Source organism: Columba livia, unplaced genomic scaffold (genome assembly GCF_036013475.1).
Source record: "Columba livia isolate bColLiv1 breed racing homer unplaced genomic scaffold, bColLiv1.pat.W.v2 Scaffold_303, whole genome shotgun sequence".
Classification (NCBI taxonomy): Eukaryota; Metazoa; Chordata; class Aves; order Columbiformes; family Columbidae; genus Columba; species Columba livia.
Genome location: NW_027043340.1, coordinates 96,939 through 116,848, shown reverse-complemented (window position 1 = coordinate 116,848; position 19,910 = coordinate 96,939). Strand labels below are relative to the sequence as shown.

General features: G+C 51.3%; 1 protein-coding gene across 1 annotated transcript; it reads left to right on the top strand.

Annotated features, from left to right (window-relative positions):
- The first annotated feature begins 3,039 nt into the window (after nt 1–3,039).
- Nucleotides 3,040–19,878, top strand: LOC135578070 (olfactory receptor 14J1-like). Its single transcript, XM_065048259.1, has 2 exons — nt 3,040–3,537; nt 19,720–19,878. The coding sequence occupies exons 1-2, from the start codon at nt 3,040–3,042 to the stop codon at nt 19,876–19,878; spliced, it is 657 nt and encodes a 218-aa protein (XP_064904331.1).
- The last annotated feature ends 32 nt before the right edge of the window (nt 19,879–19,910 follow it).

Genomic DNA, 19,910 nt, shown 5'->3' with positions numbered 1-19,910 from the left:
CAGTGTGACCCATAAACCTTACAATAAACTTTGGAGTTTGAATCTGACTTTGACTTCTTGAGAGATTTCATCAACTTCCTTCAGGGTCTGAGGTCCATGGACTCAGCACCAAACCCACCAGAGGGGTCATTAAAGTGCCTTGGGCTGCTCCTGTGCTGCTGAGCTGGGCTGGGCTCCTGGGACACAGGGAGCTCATGGCAGCGGCAGCGCTGCAGAGAGACAGCTCTGCCCAGGAGCAGCTCCTCTGCACACGCAGCAGGGCCGAGGGCTCTGCCTGCAGCACCGGGGGCACAGGAGCCAGGCACAGAGAGGGAAACACAGTCTGGGGTGGGAGGATGCTGAGATGTCACTTGGAGAGAAATCTTCAGAGATATGAAGCCCGTGGCTACAGGGCATTGCATCTGCAAATCTTGGTAGGATCTCAGAAAGCTGTCACATTGCAGAGCCTGCGAGAGATGTAAGTACAGCTCTCAGAGATTCTCTCATCAGAGGGGAGGATGTGCTGCAGAGCAGGGATTGCCTTCTGCACTGTCAGAGTGACAAGACGTGAATGCTGCGTTCTCCCCAGGGTGGCTGTGGGGTGTAAATGTAAATGTGCAGGCAGGGGTGCCCAGGGCTGTCCTGCAGAGCAGGGTCCCTGCACCCTAGGGCTGTGCCGGGCAGGGACTCTGCCGCCTGCCAGGGTCAGCGCTCAGCCTGCCCGGGAGATCCCAACAACACTGAGGGGAGAAGCTGTGGGGGGATGAGCGACCCCCGGCAGGGCAGGGTCCTTCTGCTGCTGGGTTCTCCGTGGGTCGGGGCTGCTCACAGCTCCAGCTCACTCCAAAATATTGACAAGAGGAGGTTTCAAGGAGAAGACAAAAAGTACTACAAAGATAAGAAACCTCCCTGAGTCTGTGTTTTCAGTCTCCTACTCTGGGGAATGGGTGGTGATTAAGGCCATTCTTAATTTTAAACAAATACTTGAGACACATGAACTGCAGTAGGTCTTCAAGAGAATCCTGACATGCCTTGCCTCTCCTCTCCCTATGCAGAACCAGCATCACCTTTGCTGGACACCTTACACTTAATCTGTAATCTGTTTTCCAGCCTGCAAACAGGAAGATGCCCCCAGGCAGTGCCCTGTGAACAGGCAGGATCTGTAGGGCCAGGGGGAGGGCACAGAGGGTGGGATGGTCTGTGAGCACTGACAGGGAAGAGACATGGACAGGGAAACACCTCCCAGGGGAGAATCTCCAGGCAGCTGGGAAATGATCAGAAATGAGAGGAAACCAAACCCGGAATGGTTATGGGAGGGAGAAGAGAGAAAAGCCCCTGTGACCCCCTGCAGTGCAGATCCCTCCTGTGAGCAGCCCCCTGGCCTCCTGTCCCACCCAGCAAAGCCTCTGCCCTCAGGGCTGGGGGCTCCAAGGCATGAAGCAGCTCCTGTGCAGCCAGAGCTCCAGTTCCTCTGCAGAGCACAGGGGCTGAGAGCAGCTGCCCGGCAGTGTTGGTGTCTGGGAGGTGGCTGCACAGCTGGGGAAGGGTGACGCTGTCTGAGTGCCCGGCTGCCTCTGCCCTGGCCTCTCTCACACCCACCCTCACCGCATTCTCCTTCTTGCTCCCCTGCTCTGGGTCACTGCTGTTGGGATCTTGTTCTTGCTGTCAGGCTCTCTGGGGATGGCAGTTTCAGCTGCAGAGTCACAGCCTGATCTTGTGGGTCCTTTCCTGCAGGTGTGTCCATGGGCACACGTGTCCCAGATTTGCTCTGACCTGTGGGCTGTGGGCAATGCAGTCTGTGGGGCTAAATGTCCCTGAATCAAATGCCAACATTAGCACACTTGACTATCTGCATGAGGTTTCCATCCCAGCTGTGAGCTCCCCTCCGAGTTACAAACCGATCCTATAGCATCTTTGTGTTAGCTGAAAGCCCCAAGTGGAAGCGCAGAGATGGTATGAGAGTCAAAATGCTGTTTGTTTTGTGAAATGAGCTATTTCTGCCCTAGGCTAAACGTGGGGAGCTGAGACCTTAGAAAAGGGTGAGACGTATAGTGGTCTGAGGTGGATCCCTCTGCCCTCAGCAGCGCCTGGTGGCTTTTCCGGGTAACATGGGAGTGTGATCAGCCTCCATCTCAGAAAGGTGCCAGCCCAGGGCAGCTGGAGCAAGACAGAGGAACAGAGCAGCTGCCCTCACTCTGCACTAAGCCGTAGGCATCCTCTTACCTTGGAGGACTCGCTCTGTTCTCCCTGAGGGCAGCAGAAATGCTGGTGGTTTCTGACATCCAAGAACATTCCCCAGGGTGGGAGGGCAGAAGGAGCTGTAAAAAACCCCAAACCTCTCAAGCTGCCTTCTGCCATCTCATTTCCTTATCCCTGGGAGTGCAGATGCTGACAGGTTTTTCTGGACCAGGAGCAGCTTCATGTGACAAAGCTGAACCCCAGGACTGTCCCCTGCCCCCCGTTCCCATGCCCCCTGCTGCAGAGCAGGGCTGACTCCTCGGCAGCAGTGGGCACAGGCCCTGCTCCTCACTGCACCTCCAGCCAGCACCACCCAGGGCTCAGACAGGGAGCTGAGGGAAGGTCTGGAAAAGGACAAGGGGTGTGGAGCAGGGGGAGGGTGTGTGAGAAATGGCTTAGACTTTGCTCAGAGAAGCCTCCCCTAATGTCTCACTGTCTTTTCCCTCTGTAACAGTGCCCTATGCTTGGAGGTAGCAAATGTCCAACAGCAGCTCCATCACCCAGTTCCTCCTCCTGCCATTCACAGACACACGGGAGCTGCAGCTCTTGCACTTCTGGCTCTTCCTGGGCATCTACCTGGCTGCCCTCCTGGGCAACGGCCTCATCATCACCACCATAGCCTGGGACCAGCACCTCCACACCCCCATGTACTTCTTCCTGCTCAACCTCGCCCTCCTCGACCTGGGCGCCATCTCCACCACTCTCCCCAAATCCATGGTGAATTCCCTCTGGGACACCATGGCCATTTCATACATGGGATGTGCTGCACAGCTCTTTTCATTTGTCTTCTTGGTAGTGGCAGAGTATTCTATGCTCACGGTCATGTCGTACGACCGCTACGTTGCCATCTGCAAACCCCTGCACTACGGGACCCTCCTGGGCAGCAGAGCTTGTGTCCACATGGCAGCAGCTGCCTGGGCCACTGGGTTTCTCACTGCTCTGCTGCACACGGCCAATACATTTTCACTGCCCCTGTGCAAGGGCAATGCCCTGGGCCAGTTCTTCTGTGAAATCCCCCAGATCCTCAAGCTCTCCTGCTCACACTCCTACTTCAGGGAAGCTGGGCTTCTTGTGGTTAGTATATTAGTAGTATTTGGGTGTTTTGTGTTCATTGTGGTGTCCTATGTGCAGATCTTCAGGGCCGTGCTGAGGATCCCCTCTGAGCAGGGACGGCACAAAGCCTTTTCCACCTGCCTCCCTCACCTGGCTGTGGTCTCCCTGTTTGTCAGCACTGGTGTGTTTGCTGACCTGAAGCCCCCCTCTATGTCCTCCCCATCCCGGGACCTGGTGGTGTCTGTTCTGTATTCGGTGGTGCCTCCAGTAGTGAACCCCCTCATCTACAGCATGAGGAACAGGGAACTCAAGGAGTCTATAAGGAAAGTGATGACTGTTCACTTTTCAAAAGCAGTAATAAAGTGACCTCCTGCTTCTGCATGTCACTTGTAATATAACGCATTACTAGTTCAACCTGAGTTCTGTAGCTTTTGTGGTTTTGTTTGTTTGTTTGTTTGTTTTTCTCTTTAGTGTTTGTTTTTCTTGCTTATATTAATGCTATTCACAAGCAAAATTATTTGTCATCCTATGGCTGTGTCCATATCTACCTGTCTGGTGTGTCCCATAGTCTTTGTGTAAATAAGGAGCTGTACTCTCTGTGTGTATAAATGAAATAAAGGACCCCGCTCTGACTTGTTTGCCCAGAATCCTCTCTCTGGCATCTCTGGGGCTGCAGGAGCCATGTCTGTGTGCTGAGGGGGAGTGAGCAGGAGCCACCCTGAGCTGAGTCTTCCTCCCACCCTGACCAACGTGAATCTGCGGACTCACCCCACGGCCCTGGGCACCACAGCCCACTTGCTCTGCAGAGCAGCACCGCCAGGTCGGAGCTGTATGGAGCGTGGGAAGGGGGGCAGGAACAGCTGGCCAGGTCAGCATAGCTCAGGTCTCTTGGGAAAGGGCTCTGTGGGGAGACGGGATGTTCCAGGAGAAGAGTGGGGCACTGTATGTGTGCAGGAAAGACATGGAAAGAGAAACCCTTTGCTGCAGGTGGCAGCTTTGGGCAGGTGGCCCTGGCACTGTGGCCGCAGGACATTCCTGAGGATCCCCTAGGCCAAATGCCTCATGCTGTCCTGGGGAGCCAGTCTGGAGCTGGGTCTGCAAGCTGCCTGTGCTGGAGACCCACTCAGCTTGCTGGCTGGATGAACATTGTCACTGTCCTTCATTCCCACTGGTCCCCACTGCTGTGGGACCAGTTCCAGTTCCAGTGTGGCTGCTCTGTGGGCTCGGCTGGGGAGAGGGCAGGGGGGTGGCACAATTCAGGAGGGGGTGGGAGGGCTGAACTGGCAAATGCCCCAGAGAAGAAAATATCAGTGAACAGCTGAAGTGTGTGAGTGTGCAGGGCTGGCACACAGCAGTGTCCTCTCCCAGCCAGACCTCCTGGGAGAGCCCTGAAGCACCAGCAGAGCAGGGCTGGTGTGTGCCCATGTTCATGGGACAACCTGGGGAAACTGGCCCAGGACAGTCACCACAGACCAGCCCCTCATAACCGCCTTTTCCTGCACTGGCCCTTCACCCCAGCTGAGAGAGGTTGTTCATCCCTCAACACAAGAACACTGAATGAGTAAGTCAGAAGCCAATGTTTCCACCGCATGGACGAGATATGAGCATGCATATCATGTACATAAGATGAACCCGACTCAGTACAGACACCATCAGCTATTCTTGCATGTTCCATGAAGGCCTGAATACAGCACTAGGATGTGCTGCCTTGAACTGAGGTCCCCATGTCCGTTCCTCATGACGTGGGACACGAGGATGGCCATGCCTAAGGATCTGGATATGCTGGATCATGGGGCTGAGGCCTATTGTCTGAGGCTTAACAAAGCCAAGTGCTGGGTCCTGCACTTGGGTCACAACAACCCCCGGCAGCGCTAGAGGCTCAGGGAGGAGTGGCTGTAAAGCTGCCTGGTGGAAAGGGATGTGCGGGTGTTGATCGATAGCTGGCTGAATATGAGCCAGAATGTTTGCAGGTGGCCAAAAAGGCCACCAGCATCCTGGCTTGTATCAGAAATGGTGTGGCCAGCAGGACTAGAGAAGTGATTGTGCCACTGTGCTTGGCACTGGTGAGGCCACACCTTGAATCCTGTGTTCAGTTTTGGGCCCCTCATCTCAGGAAGGACATTGAGGTACTAGAGAGAGTGCAGAGGAGGCGACAAAGCTGCTGAGTTGCTGGAGCACAAGTGTGATGAGGAGCTGGGGCTGTTCAGCCTGGAGAACAGGAGATTGAGGGGAGACCTTCTCACTGTCCACAACTGCCTGACAGGAGGTTGCAATATGGCGGGTCTTGGTCTCTTCTCCCAAGCAGCAAGTGATAGGACAAGAGGAATTGGCTGCAATTTGCACCAGGGGAGGTTTAGATTGGATATTAGGAAAAAAGTATTTTCCAGAAAGGGTTGTCAGGCATTGGAACAGGCTGCCCAGGGCAGTGGGGGAGTCACCACCCCTGGAGGGGTTTAAAGGTGTTTAGACGAGGTTCTCAGGGACATGGTTTAGTGCGAGAGCTGGGCTATGGTTGGACTCAATGATCCCAAGGCTCTCTTCCTATCAGAGTATTCTGTGATTCTATGATTCTGCCTCAGCTGAGAGTCCACAAAGCCAACTCAGTTATGGACACCTGGCACAACCCTGACATTTGTGTGTGTGACTCTGGGAACAAACCCCACTGACCCAGTGAGATTCACCTCAGTTGCCCTGTGATTCTGGATTGTGTTTTCAAAATGACAGTGCAATCCAGGAGGTCCTGGCATCCGTCAAACCCATCTTCAAGAAAGGCAGGAAGGAGAATGGGGAGAATCACAGGCTGGTCAGCTTGTCTGTGTCCCTGGGAAGGTGACGGGACAAGTCGTCCTGCAGCCATCTGCAGGCACTTGAAGGACAAGAAAGAGACTTGTGAACCAAACTGGGCAGGGGAAAGACAGGCACGTTGTGTGTATACAATTGTGCCAGGCCTTGGAAATGGTCTCCAGTGGTGTCCTTATAGCCCAATTGATGCTGTTTGGGCTGAAGAAGTGGGTGCTTGGTGGGAAGTTCACTGAAACATCAAGCCCAAATATCATCTGCGATGCAGTGTCCTCTGTGCAGTTAGTGTGTCATCCCCCAGTCACCAGCATTTGGGCCAAAACTGCTGAAGGTCTTTATTCTCCCTTCTGTGCTGTGATGGAGATGATGCAAAGCTGAGTGGAACCTTGAACAACCTCATATGGTCACCCTGCTTTGGGAAGGAGAGTGAAACAAGATGTTCAGGGCTCTCTTCAAACCTGACTGACTCTATGATTCAACGAATCTTTCCCCTGGACACGTTTTTGAATATAGAATATCTGCAGAAAAGAAAAAAAAAGAAAAAAAGAGGCAGAAGAGGAGATAGAAATGATGTCAACATAGAAACAACAGTTACTGCAAAGAAAGTTTCTCCACTCAAACATTTAGAGGGAAATACATTTGTTTAATTTGGTACAACAAGCATACTATTATCTGGTCAGGCACTGGGCTATGGGCAGGGGGATGAATGGGTGTGCTATTATGAGGTCAGCTGAGTCTCAGACACTCATAATCCAAGCAGAATCATGTGGCTGTGAAGGGGACAGTGGGGTCAGTTCTGTGTCTGGAGGTGACAGCCCAGCAGCAGGGACATGGCTGGGAAAGAACCTCTGCACAAGGGCCCACAGGTCTTACCCAGGAAGAGAGACGGGTTGTCATGTCCATCCCACCTGAGAACATGACGGGACATCGGCAGGGACATGGTCGTGTCTGTCAGAGAAGCTGAAAGGCCAGCAGCACTCATGGCATTTAGGAGATCATGGTGAGGTGACTTCTCTCTGGTGAGGTGAAAGACCACAAGAAGCCTAACGGGTTGGGTTCTCTGCTTGAAGGGCAGTTTATGAGATGGTTGAGTAGCAGAAAAAAAGAAAGAGGAAAAAAAGTCACAAAGTGACTTGGAAGATGGAGACTGGATATCAGGAGTAAGAAATGTCACTGGAAGGGCAGTGCTGTGGTGCAAGAGGTGACCCAGAGGGAGCTGGATCAGCCCATGGTTTGTGTTCCAAAGAGCAGCCAGTGAGGGTGCAGACACAGCAGTGAAGGTGCAGAAATGCTGGGTGAGAGCAGGTGGGGAAGCGAGATGGGTGTCTGCAGCCTGCAGGGAAAGAGGGGCAGGGGTAGCACCGTGTAGAACAGCCTGTGGTGGAGATGGCAAAGGGCGCTGTAAGGCTGGAAGGGACCCACAGAACCCAGGTCTGTGTCCCTTGGCCAGGGCAGTTGTCTCTGCCACTGAGGCCCAGGACAAGACATGTTGTCCTCATGGCACTGGGGCCTCGGTGCCTCCTTGCAGCCCCTTGGGGAAGCTGGAAGTTGTTGTCCCAGTGTTGTCCTTCCCTGGGTCTTGCACACCCACATCCCACGGTCCCAGGAAGAGCCCTGAGCCGTGTGTGAGGGACAGGATCCCCCTTCCCATTGCCTGGAGGTCATGGCTCCTCCTTTCTGCTTCAGAAAGCAAACCAAGGGGTTTCTGAGCATCAGAGCTGAAGAAAAGACTCAAAGGAGACCTCATGGTGGCTACAGCTTCCTCACAAGGGGAGAAGGAAGGGAAGGTACTGATCTCTTCTCTGTGGTGACCAATGACAATACCCAAGGAATGGAAGAAGGGTGTGCCAGGGGAGGGTCAGTGGGACATGAGGAAGAGGTTCTTCACCCACAGGGTGCTGGACACTGAACAGGCTCCCCAGGGAGGTGTCACAGCCCCAACCTGACAGTGTTCAAGAAGAGACTGAGCAACGTCCTCAGACACACGGGGTGACCTGTGGGGTGTCCTGTGCAGGGACAGCAGTTGGACTCCATGATAATTTGGGTCCGTCCAACTCAGGACATTCCATGATTCTATGAAATACTAGGTCAAAAGTTTTCATTGTACAGATGAGATGTAAACATACAAATCATGTGCATGTCCACTGTGTGCATGTGGTGAGATGAACCCAAGGGAGCACAAATGCCATCAGCTGTTCCTTGGGGTGCCATAAAGGTCAGTGGGGCAGAGACGGTGTTCAGGGGTCTCTTCCATCCTGCATTATCGTAGGATTCCATGAATCTTTTCCTTGGAGAGCTCTTTCACGTCAGAATAGACAGAGGAAGGAGAAGAAAAAATCACAGGCAGAAGCAGAGATGTAAAATGCCCCAGAGCAAATACAGCAGCTCCTCTGAGGAACGTTTCTCCACTCAAACCCTTGATAGGAAATCTATTGGATACATTTGATGAAAGCAGCTTAGTTTGATCTGCTCACACACTGGACCACAAGGAGGGTGATGGTGGGTACGATGCCATGTGGTCACTTGTGTCTCAGGAACTCATAGTCCAGTAGGAACCAATGGCTGTGGAGGGGACTGTGAGGTCACTTGTGCCTCTGCAGGGGATTGGCCAACAGCAGGAACAGGGCTGGGAAAGGACTGTGAGGTCACACACACGAGACGAGCAATCGGGCCCAATCAGCATGGCTGGATGAAAGGCAGGTCCTGCTTGACCACCCTGATCTCTTCTGTGACAAGGTGACCGGCTGAGCAGATGAGGGAAAGTCTGTCGTGGGGAGTGAATCCGCCACACGGGCTGTGGGTGTTGTGTCCTTAGACTGCAGTAAAGCCTGTGACACCGTGTCCCACAGCATCTCCTGGAGAAGCTGCAGCTCATGGCCTGGATGGTGTATGTGTGATGGAAGGCTGGACCAAAAGAATTGTGGTGAACAGAGACAAATCCAGTTGGCGTCTGGTCACAAGGGGGTGTCCCCAGGGCTCAGTATTTGACTCAGTTCTATTTAAGCTTTATCAGTGATGTGGATGAGGGGATCGAGTGCACCCTCATTAAGTTTGCAGATGACACCAGGTTGGGTGGGAGTGTTGATCTGCTGGAGGGTGGGAAGGCCATGCAGAGGGATCTGGACCCGCTGGATCATTGGGCTGAGGCCATTTGTATGAGGTTTGACCAGACCAAGGGCCGGGTCCTGCACTTGGGTCACAACAACCCCAGGCTCAGGGAAGAGTGGCTGGAACATTGCCTGTTGGAAAGGGATCAGGGGGTGTTGATCGACAGCAGCTGAACATGAGCCTGTGTGTGCCCCGGTGGCCAAAAAGGCCACCAGCATCCTGGCTTGTATCAGGAATGGTGTGGCCAGCAGGACTAGCGTGACTGTTCCACTGTTCTCAGCGCTGATGAGGTGGCATCTTGAATCCTGTGTTCAGGTTTGGGCCCTTCATCATAAAAAGGACATTGAGGCACTAGAGAGAGTGCAGAGGAGGGAACGGAGCTGCTGAGGGGCTGGAGCACAAGTGTGATGAGGAGCAGGTGAGGGAACTGGTGGGTTAAGCCTGGAGAACAGGAGGCTGAGGGGAGACCTTCTCGCTGTCCACAACTGCCTGAAAGGAGGTTGAACATGGAGGGGGTTGGTCTCTTCTCCCAAGTAGCAAGTGATAGGATGAGAGGAAATGGCCCCAAATTCTTCCAGGGAAGGTTCAGATTGGATATTAGGAAAAAATTCTTCCTGGAAAGGGCTGTCAGGCATTGGAACAGGCAGCTCAGGGCAGTGGGGGAGTCACCATTCCTGCAGGGGTTTATAAGATGTTTAGACGAGGTTCTTAGGGACACAGTTTAGTTCTAGATTTAGGTTGTAGTTGGAATCCATGGTCCTGAGGGTCTCTTCCAGCTGAAATAATTCTATGATTCTCTATTATCAACTAGAATATTCTTCTATCACATCTTCTAAGTGCTCTTCACAAACCTGCCTCTTCACCTACAGTCCTGAAAATTATCTAATTAGATGCACAAGTGTTGAATACTAATTGTAAATGATGAAAGCACCATCGCTCTATCAGTCTGGTCTGATACCTGCAGTCCCAGGCAAACACCTCAGGTACACGGGGTCTCTCGAGGTTTGCACTGGGTGCTTATAGTGAGACCATGGAGCTCAGCCCGAAAACCTGAGAACTCCCCTCAAAAATTAAAAACGAAACCAACAACAACAAAAAGAACAAAAAACCCCCCACTCTTTTTTTCATCAGATGAAATAATTCAATATTTCAAATAAAATGTCTGCGGAATTTCTATCCTTCCAAATATGAATTTTCAGAATGTGTACGGACTGTGGGAGATGAAACGTTGGCCTTTCCCTGTGCTTGCAGTGCCAGGACTCTGTCTATCACTACGTGTATTTAATCCCCTGCACATCCAGGAGTTTCCACCTGTCCTTACCCAGCTCCCCGTGTCTGAACTCATCTCTTCAGAAGCCTGTCTGGACATTTGCACTTTCCATCGCTCCCCAGAGGTTCTTCACCTCTCACTCTTGGCTCATTCAGAGCCTCTCAGCTCTCACTCTGCTTTGAGCTTCAGGCAGGTCAAGTCTTTCAGCAGTTGCTCTCCTACTCCCTACAGGCAACTCTTGAGTTATGGCAATGGACCTCGATGGAAGCTACTTAATTTAACCACAGAACTGAGAAACATTATTAAGTTCTATTGTGTTTTCTTTTTTCTTTTTCCTTTTTTGTTTCCTCTAATTAAAAATTCCCCGGTGCCTGTTTACATCCAGTTCTCTAAGGAAACATGAAGCAATCCTGCAAAGAAGCTGTAACAATCAGTGCAAACTTCAGTGCAGAATCTGATGTAAAGAAATGTGCTGGAAATCCCAGGGGCCAATGAGCAGAACAGGGAGTTTGGGGAGCTGGTTATAGATTTCCTGCTAACAGTTTGAGCAGAGAAACATTCTTCACAGAACTGCTCTGTTTATTTGACGCCTTTGAGGTCTCCTCCTCTGCCTGTATTTTTATTTTCTTGTTCCTCCACCTCTTCCTTCTTCCAAAACCTTTCCGAGGGAAAGATTCCTGGAATCAGAGAGCAACGCAGGCAGGGGGGTGGCACAATTCAGGAGGGGGTGGGAGGGCTGAACTGGCAAATGCCCCAGAGAAGAAAATACCAGTGAACGGCTGAAGTGTGTGAGTGTGCAGGGCTGGCACACAGCAGTGTCCTCTCCCAGCCAGGCCTCCTGGGAGAGCCCTGAAGCACCAGCAGAGCAGGGGCTGGTGTGTGCCCATGTTCATGGGACAACCTGGGAAACTGGCCCAGGACAGTCACCACAGACCAGCCCCTCAAAACCACCTTTTCCTGCACTGGCCCTTCACCCCAGCTGAGAGAGGTTGTTCATCCCTCGACACAAGGACACTGGATGAATAAGGCAGAAGCCAATGTTTCCACCGCATGGATGAGATATGAGCATGCATATCATGTACATAAGAAGAACCCGACTCAGTACAACTGAGTACAACATCAACTATTCCTGCATGTTCCATGAAGGCCTGAACGCAGCACTAGGATGTGCTGCCTTGAACTGAGGTCCCCATGTCCATTCCTCATGATGTGGGACATGAGGATGGCCATGCCTAAAGATCTGGACATGCTGGATCATGGGGCTGAGGCCTATTGTCTGAGGCTTAACAAGGCCAAGTGCTGGGTCCTACACTTGGGTCACAACAACCCCAGGCAGCACTAGAGGCTCGGGGAGGAGTAGCTGTAAAGCTGCCTGGTGGAACGGGATGTGTGGGTGTTGATCGATAGCTGGCTGAATATGAGCCAGAATGTTTCCAGGTGGCCAAAAAGGCCACCAGCATCCTGGCTTGTATCAGGAATAGTGTGGCCAGCAGGACTAGAGAAGTGATTGTGCCACTGTGCTCGGCACTGGTGAGGCCGCACCTTGAATCCTGTGTTCAGCTTGGGGCCCCTCATCTCAAGAAGGACATTGAGGTACTAGAGAGAGTGCAGAGGAGGCGACAAAGCTGCTGAGGGGCTGGAGCACAAGTGTGATGAGGAGCGGTTGAGGGAGCTGGGGCTGTTCAGCCTGGAGAACAGGAGATTGAGGGGAGACCTTCTCACTATCCACAACTGCCTGACAGGAGGTTGCAATATGGCGGGTCTTGGTCTTTTCTCCCAAGTAGCAAGTGATAGGACAGGAGGAATTGGCCGCAATTTGCACGAGGGGAGGTTTAGATTGGATATTAGGAAAAAAGTATTTTCCGGAAAGCGTTGTCAGGCATTGGAACAGGCTGCCCAGGGCAGTGGGGGAGTCACCACCCCTGGAGGGGTTTAAAGGTGTTTAGACGAGGTTCTTAGGGACATGGTTTAGTGCGAGAGCTGGGCTATGGTTGGACTCAATGATCTCAAGGCTCTCTTCCTATCAGAGTATTCTATGTTTCTGCCTCAGCTGAGAGTCCACAAAGCCAACTCAGTTATGGACACCTGGCACAACCCTGACATTTCTGTGTGTGACTCTGGGAACAAACCCCACTGACCCAGTGAGATTCGCCTCAGTTGCCCTGTGATTCTGGATTGTGTTTTCAAAATGACAGTGCAACCGAGGAGGCCCTGGCATCCGTCAAACCCATCTTCAAGAAAGGCAGGAAGGAGAATGGGGAGAATCACAGGCTGGTCAGCTTGTCTCTGTCCCTGGGAAGGTGACGGGACAAGTCGTCCTGCAGCCATCTGCAGGCACTTGAAGGACAAGAAAGAGACTTGTGAACCAAACTGGGCAGGGGAAAGACAGGCATGTTGTGTGTATGAAATTGTGCCAGGCCTTGGAAATGGTCTCCAGTGGTGTCCTTATAGCCCAATTAATGCTGTTTGGGCTGAAGAAGTGGGTGCTTGGTGGGAAGTTCACTGAAACATCAAGCCCAAATATCATCTGCGATGCAGTGTCCTCTGTGCAGTTAGTGTGTCATCCCCCAGTGACCAGCATTTGGGACAAAACTGCAGAAGGTCTTTACTCTCCCTCCTCTGCTGTGATGGAGTTGACGCAAACCTGAGCAAAGACCTTGAAGAACCTCACCTGGTCACCCTGCTTTGGGAAGGAGAGTGAAACAAGGTGTTCAGGGCTCTCTTCAAACCTGACTGACTCTATGATTCAATGAGTCTTTCCCCTGGACACGTTTTTGAATATAGAATATCTGCAGAGAAGAAAAAAAAAGAAAAAAAGAGGCAGAAGAGGAGATAGAAATGATGTCAACATAGAAACAACAGTTACTGCAAAGAAAGTTTCTCCACTCAAACATTTAGAGGGAAATACATTTGTTTAATTTGGTACAACAAGCATACTATTATCTGGTCAGGCCCTGGGCTATGGGGAGGGGGATGAATGGGTGTGCTATTATGAGGTCAGCTGAGTCTCAGACACTCATAATCCAAGCAGAATCATGTGGCTGTGAAGGGGACAGTGGGGTCAGTTCTGTGTCTGGAGGTGACAGCCCAGCAGCAGGGACATGGCTGGGAAAGAACCTCTGCCAAAGTGCCCACAGGTCTTACCCAGGAAGAGAGACGGGTTGTCATGTCCATCCCACCGGAGAACATGACGGGACATCGGCAGGGACACGGTTGTGTCTGTCAGAGAAGCTGAAAGGCCAGCAGCTCTCATGGGATTTAGAAGATCATGGCGAGGTGACTTCTCTCTGGTCAGGTAAAAGACCACAAGAAGCCTAACGGGTTGGGTTCCCTGCATGAAGGGCAGTTTGTGAGATGGTTGAGCTTTTCTTGACAGTGGGAAGAAGCAGGAAAGAGAAAAAAGAAGTCTACTTGGAAGGTGAGGAATGGATATGAGGAGGAAGAAATGTGACTGGAAGGGCAGTGCTGTGGGGCAAGAGGTGACCCAGAGGGAGCTGGATCAGCCCATGGTTTGTGTGCCAAAGAGCAGCCAGTGAGGGTGCAGACACAGCAGTGAAGGTGCAGAAATGCTGGGTGAGAGCAGGTGGGGAAGCGAGATGGGTGTCTGCAGCCTGCAGGGAAAGAGGGGCAGGGGTAGCACCGTGTAGAACAGCCTGTGGTGGAGATGGCAAAGGGCGCTGTAAGGCTGGAAGGGACCCACAGAACCCAGGTCTCTGTCCCCTTGGCCAGGGCAGTTGTCTCTGCCACTGAGGCCCAGGAGAAGACATGTTGTCCTCATGGCACTGGGGCCTCGGTGCCTCCTTGCAGCCCCATGGGGAAGCTGGAAGTTGTTGTCCCAGTGTTGTCCTTCCCTGGGCCTTGCACACCCACATCCCACGGTCCCAGGAAGAGCCCTGAGCCGTGTGTGAGGGACAGGATCCCCCTTCCCATTGCCTGGAGCTCATGACTCCTCCTTTCTGCTTCAGAAAGCAAACCAAGGGGTTTCTGAGCATCAGAGCTGAAGAAAAGACTCAAAGGAGACCTCATGGTGGCTACAGCTTCCTCACAAGGGGAGAAGGAGGGGAAGGTACTGATCTGTTTTCTGTGGTTACCAATGATAGAACCTGAGGGAATGGAAGAAGAGTGTGCCAGGAGAGGGTCAGTGGGACATGAGGAAAAGGTTCTTCACCCAGAGGTGCTGGACACTGAACAGGCTCCCCAGGGAGGTGTCACGGCCCCAACCTGACAGTGTTCAAGAAGAGACTGGACAACGTCCTCAGACACACGGGGTGACCTGTGGGGTGTCCTGTGCAGGGACAGGAGTTGGACTAATGATCCTTGAGGGTCCTTCCAACTCAGGACATTCTATGATTCTATGAAACACTAGGTCAAAAGTCCATGTTTTCATTGTACAGATGAGTTGTAAACATACACATCATGTGCATGTCCACTGTGTGCATGTGGTGAGATGAACCCAAGTGAGCACAAATGCCATCAGCTGTTCCTTGGGGTGCCATAAAGGTCAGTGGGACAGAGATGGTGTTCAGGGGTCTCTTCCAACCTGGGTTATTGTAGGATTCCATGAATCTTTTCCTTGGAGAGCTCTTTCACGTCAGAATAGACAGAGGAAGGAGAACAAAAGCAGAGGCAGAAGCAGAGATATAAAATGTCCCAGAGTAAATACAGCAGCTCCTGTGAGGAACGTTTCTCCACTCAAACCCTTGATAGGAAATCTATTGGATAAATTTGATGAAAGCAGCTTAGTTTGATCTGCTCACACACTGGACCACAAGGAGGGTGATGGTGGGTACGATGCCATGTGGTCACTTGTGTCTCAGGAACTCATAGTCCAGTAGGAAGCCAATGGCTGTGGAGGGCACTGTGAGGTCACTTCTGCCTCTGCAGGGGATTGGCCAACAGCAGGAACAGGTCTGGGAAAGGACTGTGAGGTCACACAGACGAGACGAGCAATCGGGCCCAATCAGCATGGCTGGATGAAAGGCAGGTCCTGCTTGACCACCCTGATCTCTTCTGTGACAAGGTGACCGGCTGAGCAGGTGAGGGAAAGTCTGTTGTGGGGAGTGAATCCGCCACACGGGCTGTGGGTGTTGTGTCCTTAGACTGCAGTAAAGCCTTTGACACCGTGTCCCACAGCATCTCCTGGAGAAGCTGCAGCTCATGGCCTGGATGGTGTATCTGCGATGGGTAAAGAACTGGATGGAGGGACGGGCCCAAAGAGTTGTGGTGAACGGAGCCAAATCCAGTTAGTGGCCGGTCATGAGTGGTGTCCCCGGGGCTCAGTATTGGGGCCAGTTCTCTCTTTATCAATGATCTGGATGAGGGGATCAGGTGCACCCTGACTCTGTTTTCAGATGACACCAATTTGGGTGGGAGTGTTGATCTGCTGGAGGGTACGAAGGCTCTACAGAGGGATCTGGAGCTGCTGCTTCATTAGGCTGAGGCCATTTGTGTGAGGTTTAACAAGGCCAAGTGTCAGGTCCTGCACTTTGGTCATAACAATGCCCTGCAACACTACAGGCTTGGGGAAGAGTAGCTGGAAAGCTGCCTGGTGGAAAAGGACCTGGGGTTGTTGATTGACAGCAGCTGAACATGAGCCAGCGTGTGCCCAGGTTGCCAAAAAGGCCAATGGCTTGATGTGCATCAAGAATAGTGTAGTGGGCAGAACCGGAGCAGCGATCATCCCCTTGTACTCGGCACTGGTGAGGCCACAACTCAAATCCTTGGTTCAGTTTTGGGCCCATCACTATAGGAAAGATCTTGGGGTGTTGGAGTGAGTGCAGAGGAGGGGGACAAGGCTGTTGAGGGTCTGGAGCACAAGTCTGCTGAGGAGCAGTTGGGGGTTCTGAGGCTGTTTATCCTGCAGAAAAGGAGGCTGAGAGGAGACCTTTTTGCTCTGTACAACTATCTGAAAAGAGGTTGTAGCATGGAGGGTGTTGGTCTTCTCCTGAGTAGCAAGTGAGAGGATGAGAGGAAATGGACTCAGCTTGTACCAGAGAAAGTTCAGAATTGATATTAGGAAACATTTTGTCATGGAAAGGGTTGTGAAGCAGTGGAACAGGCTGCCCAGGGAAGTGGTTGAGTCACCATTCTCTGTTCCTTAGCACAGCTTCTAGGAGGATCTGTTCCATCATCTTCCCAGGCACAGGTAAGAGGCTGACAGGTCAGTAGTTTTCAGGATCCTCCTTTCTACAGCAGAGGAGAGAAACACTGCCACACATCGCAGGTTAAAACATGGAGACTGGACATGAGGAGGAAGAAATGTCACTCAAAGGGCAGTGCTGTGGTACGAGAAATCATCCAGAAGGAGCAGGAGATCAGTCCATGTACTTGTGTTTCCAGGAACAGAGCATGAGAGTGGAGACACATCAGTCAATGTATGGAAATACCAGGGTGAGAGCAAGGGGAGGAAGCGAGATGGGTGTCTACAGCCTGCAGGGAAACAGAAGCAGCTGAGGGACAGTGTAGGACAACCTGTGGTGGAGATGGCAAAGGGCACTGGCAAGGCTGGATGTCACCAGGAGAACCCAAGTCTTTGTCACCTTGGCTGTGGCAATGGCCTCTGCCACCAAGGCCTGTGAGCAGACATGTTGTCCTCAGGCACTGGGGCACCTCATGGCCTCCTTGCACACCCCAGTAAGGCTGGGAACGGTCACACCATTGTCCTTCACTCAGCACCACACAGCCCACATCCCCTGCCCCAGGAAGAGCCCTGAGCAACGTGTGAGGGACAGGATCTGCCTTCCCAGGGGCTGGGGGTCAGGCCTTGGCCTCTCTGCTTCATCCAACTAAACCAGGGTTTTCTCAGCACCTCAGCTGCCTGCACGCTTCCCTTTGTTTATCTGCCATCATGGCCTCCAATTCTCTGCTCTAACGAGTCCCTGGGGAGGCTTTGCTGGTACTTGCCCTCAGTGGAACTCATTAATACTTCAAGGAACTTAGTGCTTTTTTCTTCTGGCTTTGACTTCTGGAAAGGTTTGTGCAGTCTCCTCTCAGCACCTGAGTGATGTTCAAGGACTCAGCACCCAATGCACCATGGGGCTCATTACACTCAAGAAAGCTCTAACAAACCATGTCTCTTCTTGTATTTTCCTTCCAATCTTGTATAGTTAATTAGAGAGTTTTCTTTGTGTAATTATGGAGAAAGATTTCAAAAAGCTTCTGATAAAAAAGTCTTTCTATTGTAAAGGCTGTATTTTAATACTTTTCAGTTTGGAGAGGATGCTATTGCAGCATTGTCTGATGTTGATCCAGGGTCTCTCCTAAGGAGGTCTGGACTGGCTGGAGAAGCTGTCGCTTGAGGTCTCACACCGTGTGGACAACCTTGCTCCTCACCTCCCCAACCCCATCGTTTCTCTCATTGGCCCCTGGGCCTTGCATCCCTTTTCCTCACACCAGACTTCACTGCAGTCTGCAGCTGGATGTGCCAGCTCCTTTGCACCAGCTCCCACCTGCTCTCCTTGCAGACCCAAGTGCACACAGGAAACGGGGACTTTGCTTTACCCTTGAACAAACAAAACACAACTGATGAGAGTCATGATTAAAAGAAAACACACTCCTCAACTGTACACCAAGGACAAGCTGCCACCACTGAGGTTCACCTTCTCCAAGGCAGAACCATGCAAGAAATGTTTTAGACAGAAAGGAAATTATAAAATAAACACAATAAAAGAGTTGGCTAAAGACAGAATAGACAGACTACTGAAAGACAAGGAAGCTTTTAACTCTTTGAAGCTGAAAGCAGCAACAGGGTTGTTGACAAGTGTCTGAGTGATCAAACAGTAAGAGGAAGGGAAACCCAGAGAGCAATCGCGAGTGCTTATGTGCAGATCGGCTGCTGGAAATGGGACTTCAGACATGGTCAGTTTAGTCAGGGCAGGAGGAAATACCTGGAGGATGAGGGAGATGAGATGCACAGATAACACAGAGAGTGCTGAGAAGGCAAATGTAGTGGAGGATCAGAAGTTCTCCTCTCGTTCTTAATGCACATCCCGAAAAGTCTCATTTTGATCTCATGGGAAAACACTGGTGTTTAAAGTATTCAAAACATAAAAAGGAGAATTAAAACACCAACAACGTTTGATGCTTACAGTTGCAATAAGACATTTACTTCATTCTACATAGTTCTTTTGGTTTCTTTTTTCCCTCATTTTTAAAAGTGTTCTCTAGATTTCTCTCCTACCAAAGCCTACAGTAGTAAAAAAGATAATACTTGTGTTTGCACAGAGTCGAAGGCACCAAACAATCCACTGCCATGGCCTGTCAGTGCCACTCTCTACTCTTGGCACACAGTGAGTCATGCTGGAAGCTGTTGGCCGCTCTTGCCTGATGGAGGGAAGAAGGATAAAAAGGTTAATTGAACTGTTCTCTTTTTAGATGGCCATGTTAACAGTGATCTCAACAGACCTGTGTTATCTGTCTTTGTACGTGATCATAAGGAAAAAAAATATATTTATCTTTGGTAAATATATAGTAAAATATATGGTTGTGTCGAGTTACTCGCAAAATACATTTTCTACCAGCACTCTGAATGGAAGAATCTTTCTTCTGAGAAATTGCTGTTTCCAAATTCTCTGTGACTAAAGGCAGGAATCTGGAGAACAACCAGCAGTGGATGTGGATCAAGTCAGGGGTCACTGGAACTATCACAATCCTCTCCAGTCTATGGGACAGGAGGGGCAGACCCAGGAGCTGAGACAGCAGGACGGTGTCACAGTGAGGCCACTCTCCACCACTGATGGTCTGTTACCTGAAAGTTATCAAGACATTCAGTGTCACCCTCTAATATTCTTGTGTCCAATGTGGGATATTACGGTCTGTGTCCATGTGCAAGTAGAAGATTGGGCTTGGAAAGGTGCTACAGAAAGGGAGAAACTTCCCAGTCATGAGGACAGTCCAGCACTGGAAGCTGTTTCCCAGGAGTGCGCACCCACGCTGTCCCATAAAGTGACCAAGATGTGTTTGGATAAAGTCCTGAGCTATCTGATCTGACCCTGCTGTGAGCAGGAGGTTGGTTAAGACACCACCCGAGGTCCCTTTGAGCCTGAATGATGCTGTCCTTTCATCCTGTCATGTTTTCAATTTAGAGAAAGCTCTCAGGTTCTCTCTGAGCACAGGAATAATTAGCATGAGGTGCAGGGCTGCTTTACAAGTACCTCTAAACAGCTATGACAGCAACTTTGGCATCCCTTTTGTTTTGCCCCAACCCAGGGTCTTCTTTTTTGGTATGCTAATAACCTTCCAGAAAGAACTGCTCATCTTGTTAACCCTTTCAGAGCAGGTTGTTCAACAAGTGTGAGTATCCGTGTACAGAGTCTGCACATCAGTCAGGCATCAAAGCCACCATTACAGAAATGGAGACCGAGGCTCTTGACCAGCTCCTTGAAGCCAGGAATCAGCGTGACATGTCTGCTGAGATGCTATTGAACACCTAAACTTGAAGAGCAGAGCATGTGAGTCCTGGTTG

Excerpts from the sequence above, each read along its gene's own strand:
- LOC135578070 (XM_065048259.1), top strand. The coding sequence starts at position 3,040 with ATGTCGTACGACCGCTACGTTGCCATCTGCAAACCCCTGCACTACGGG. Across the intron at positions 3,538-19,719 it reads TGTATTCGGTGGTGCCTCCA|AGCAGGTTGTTCAACAAGTG; the intron begins GTAGTGAACCCC and ends TAACCCTTTCAG.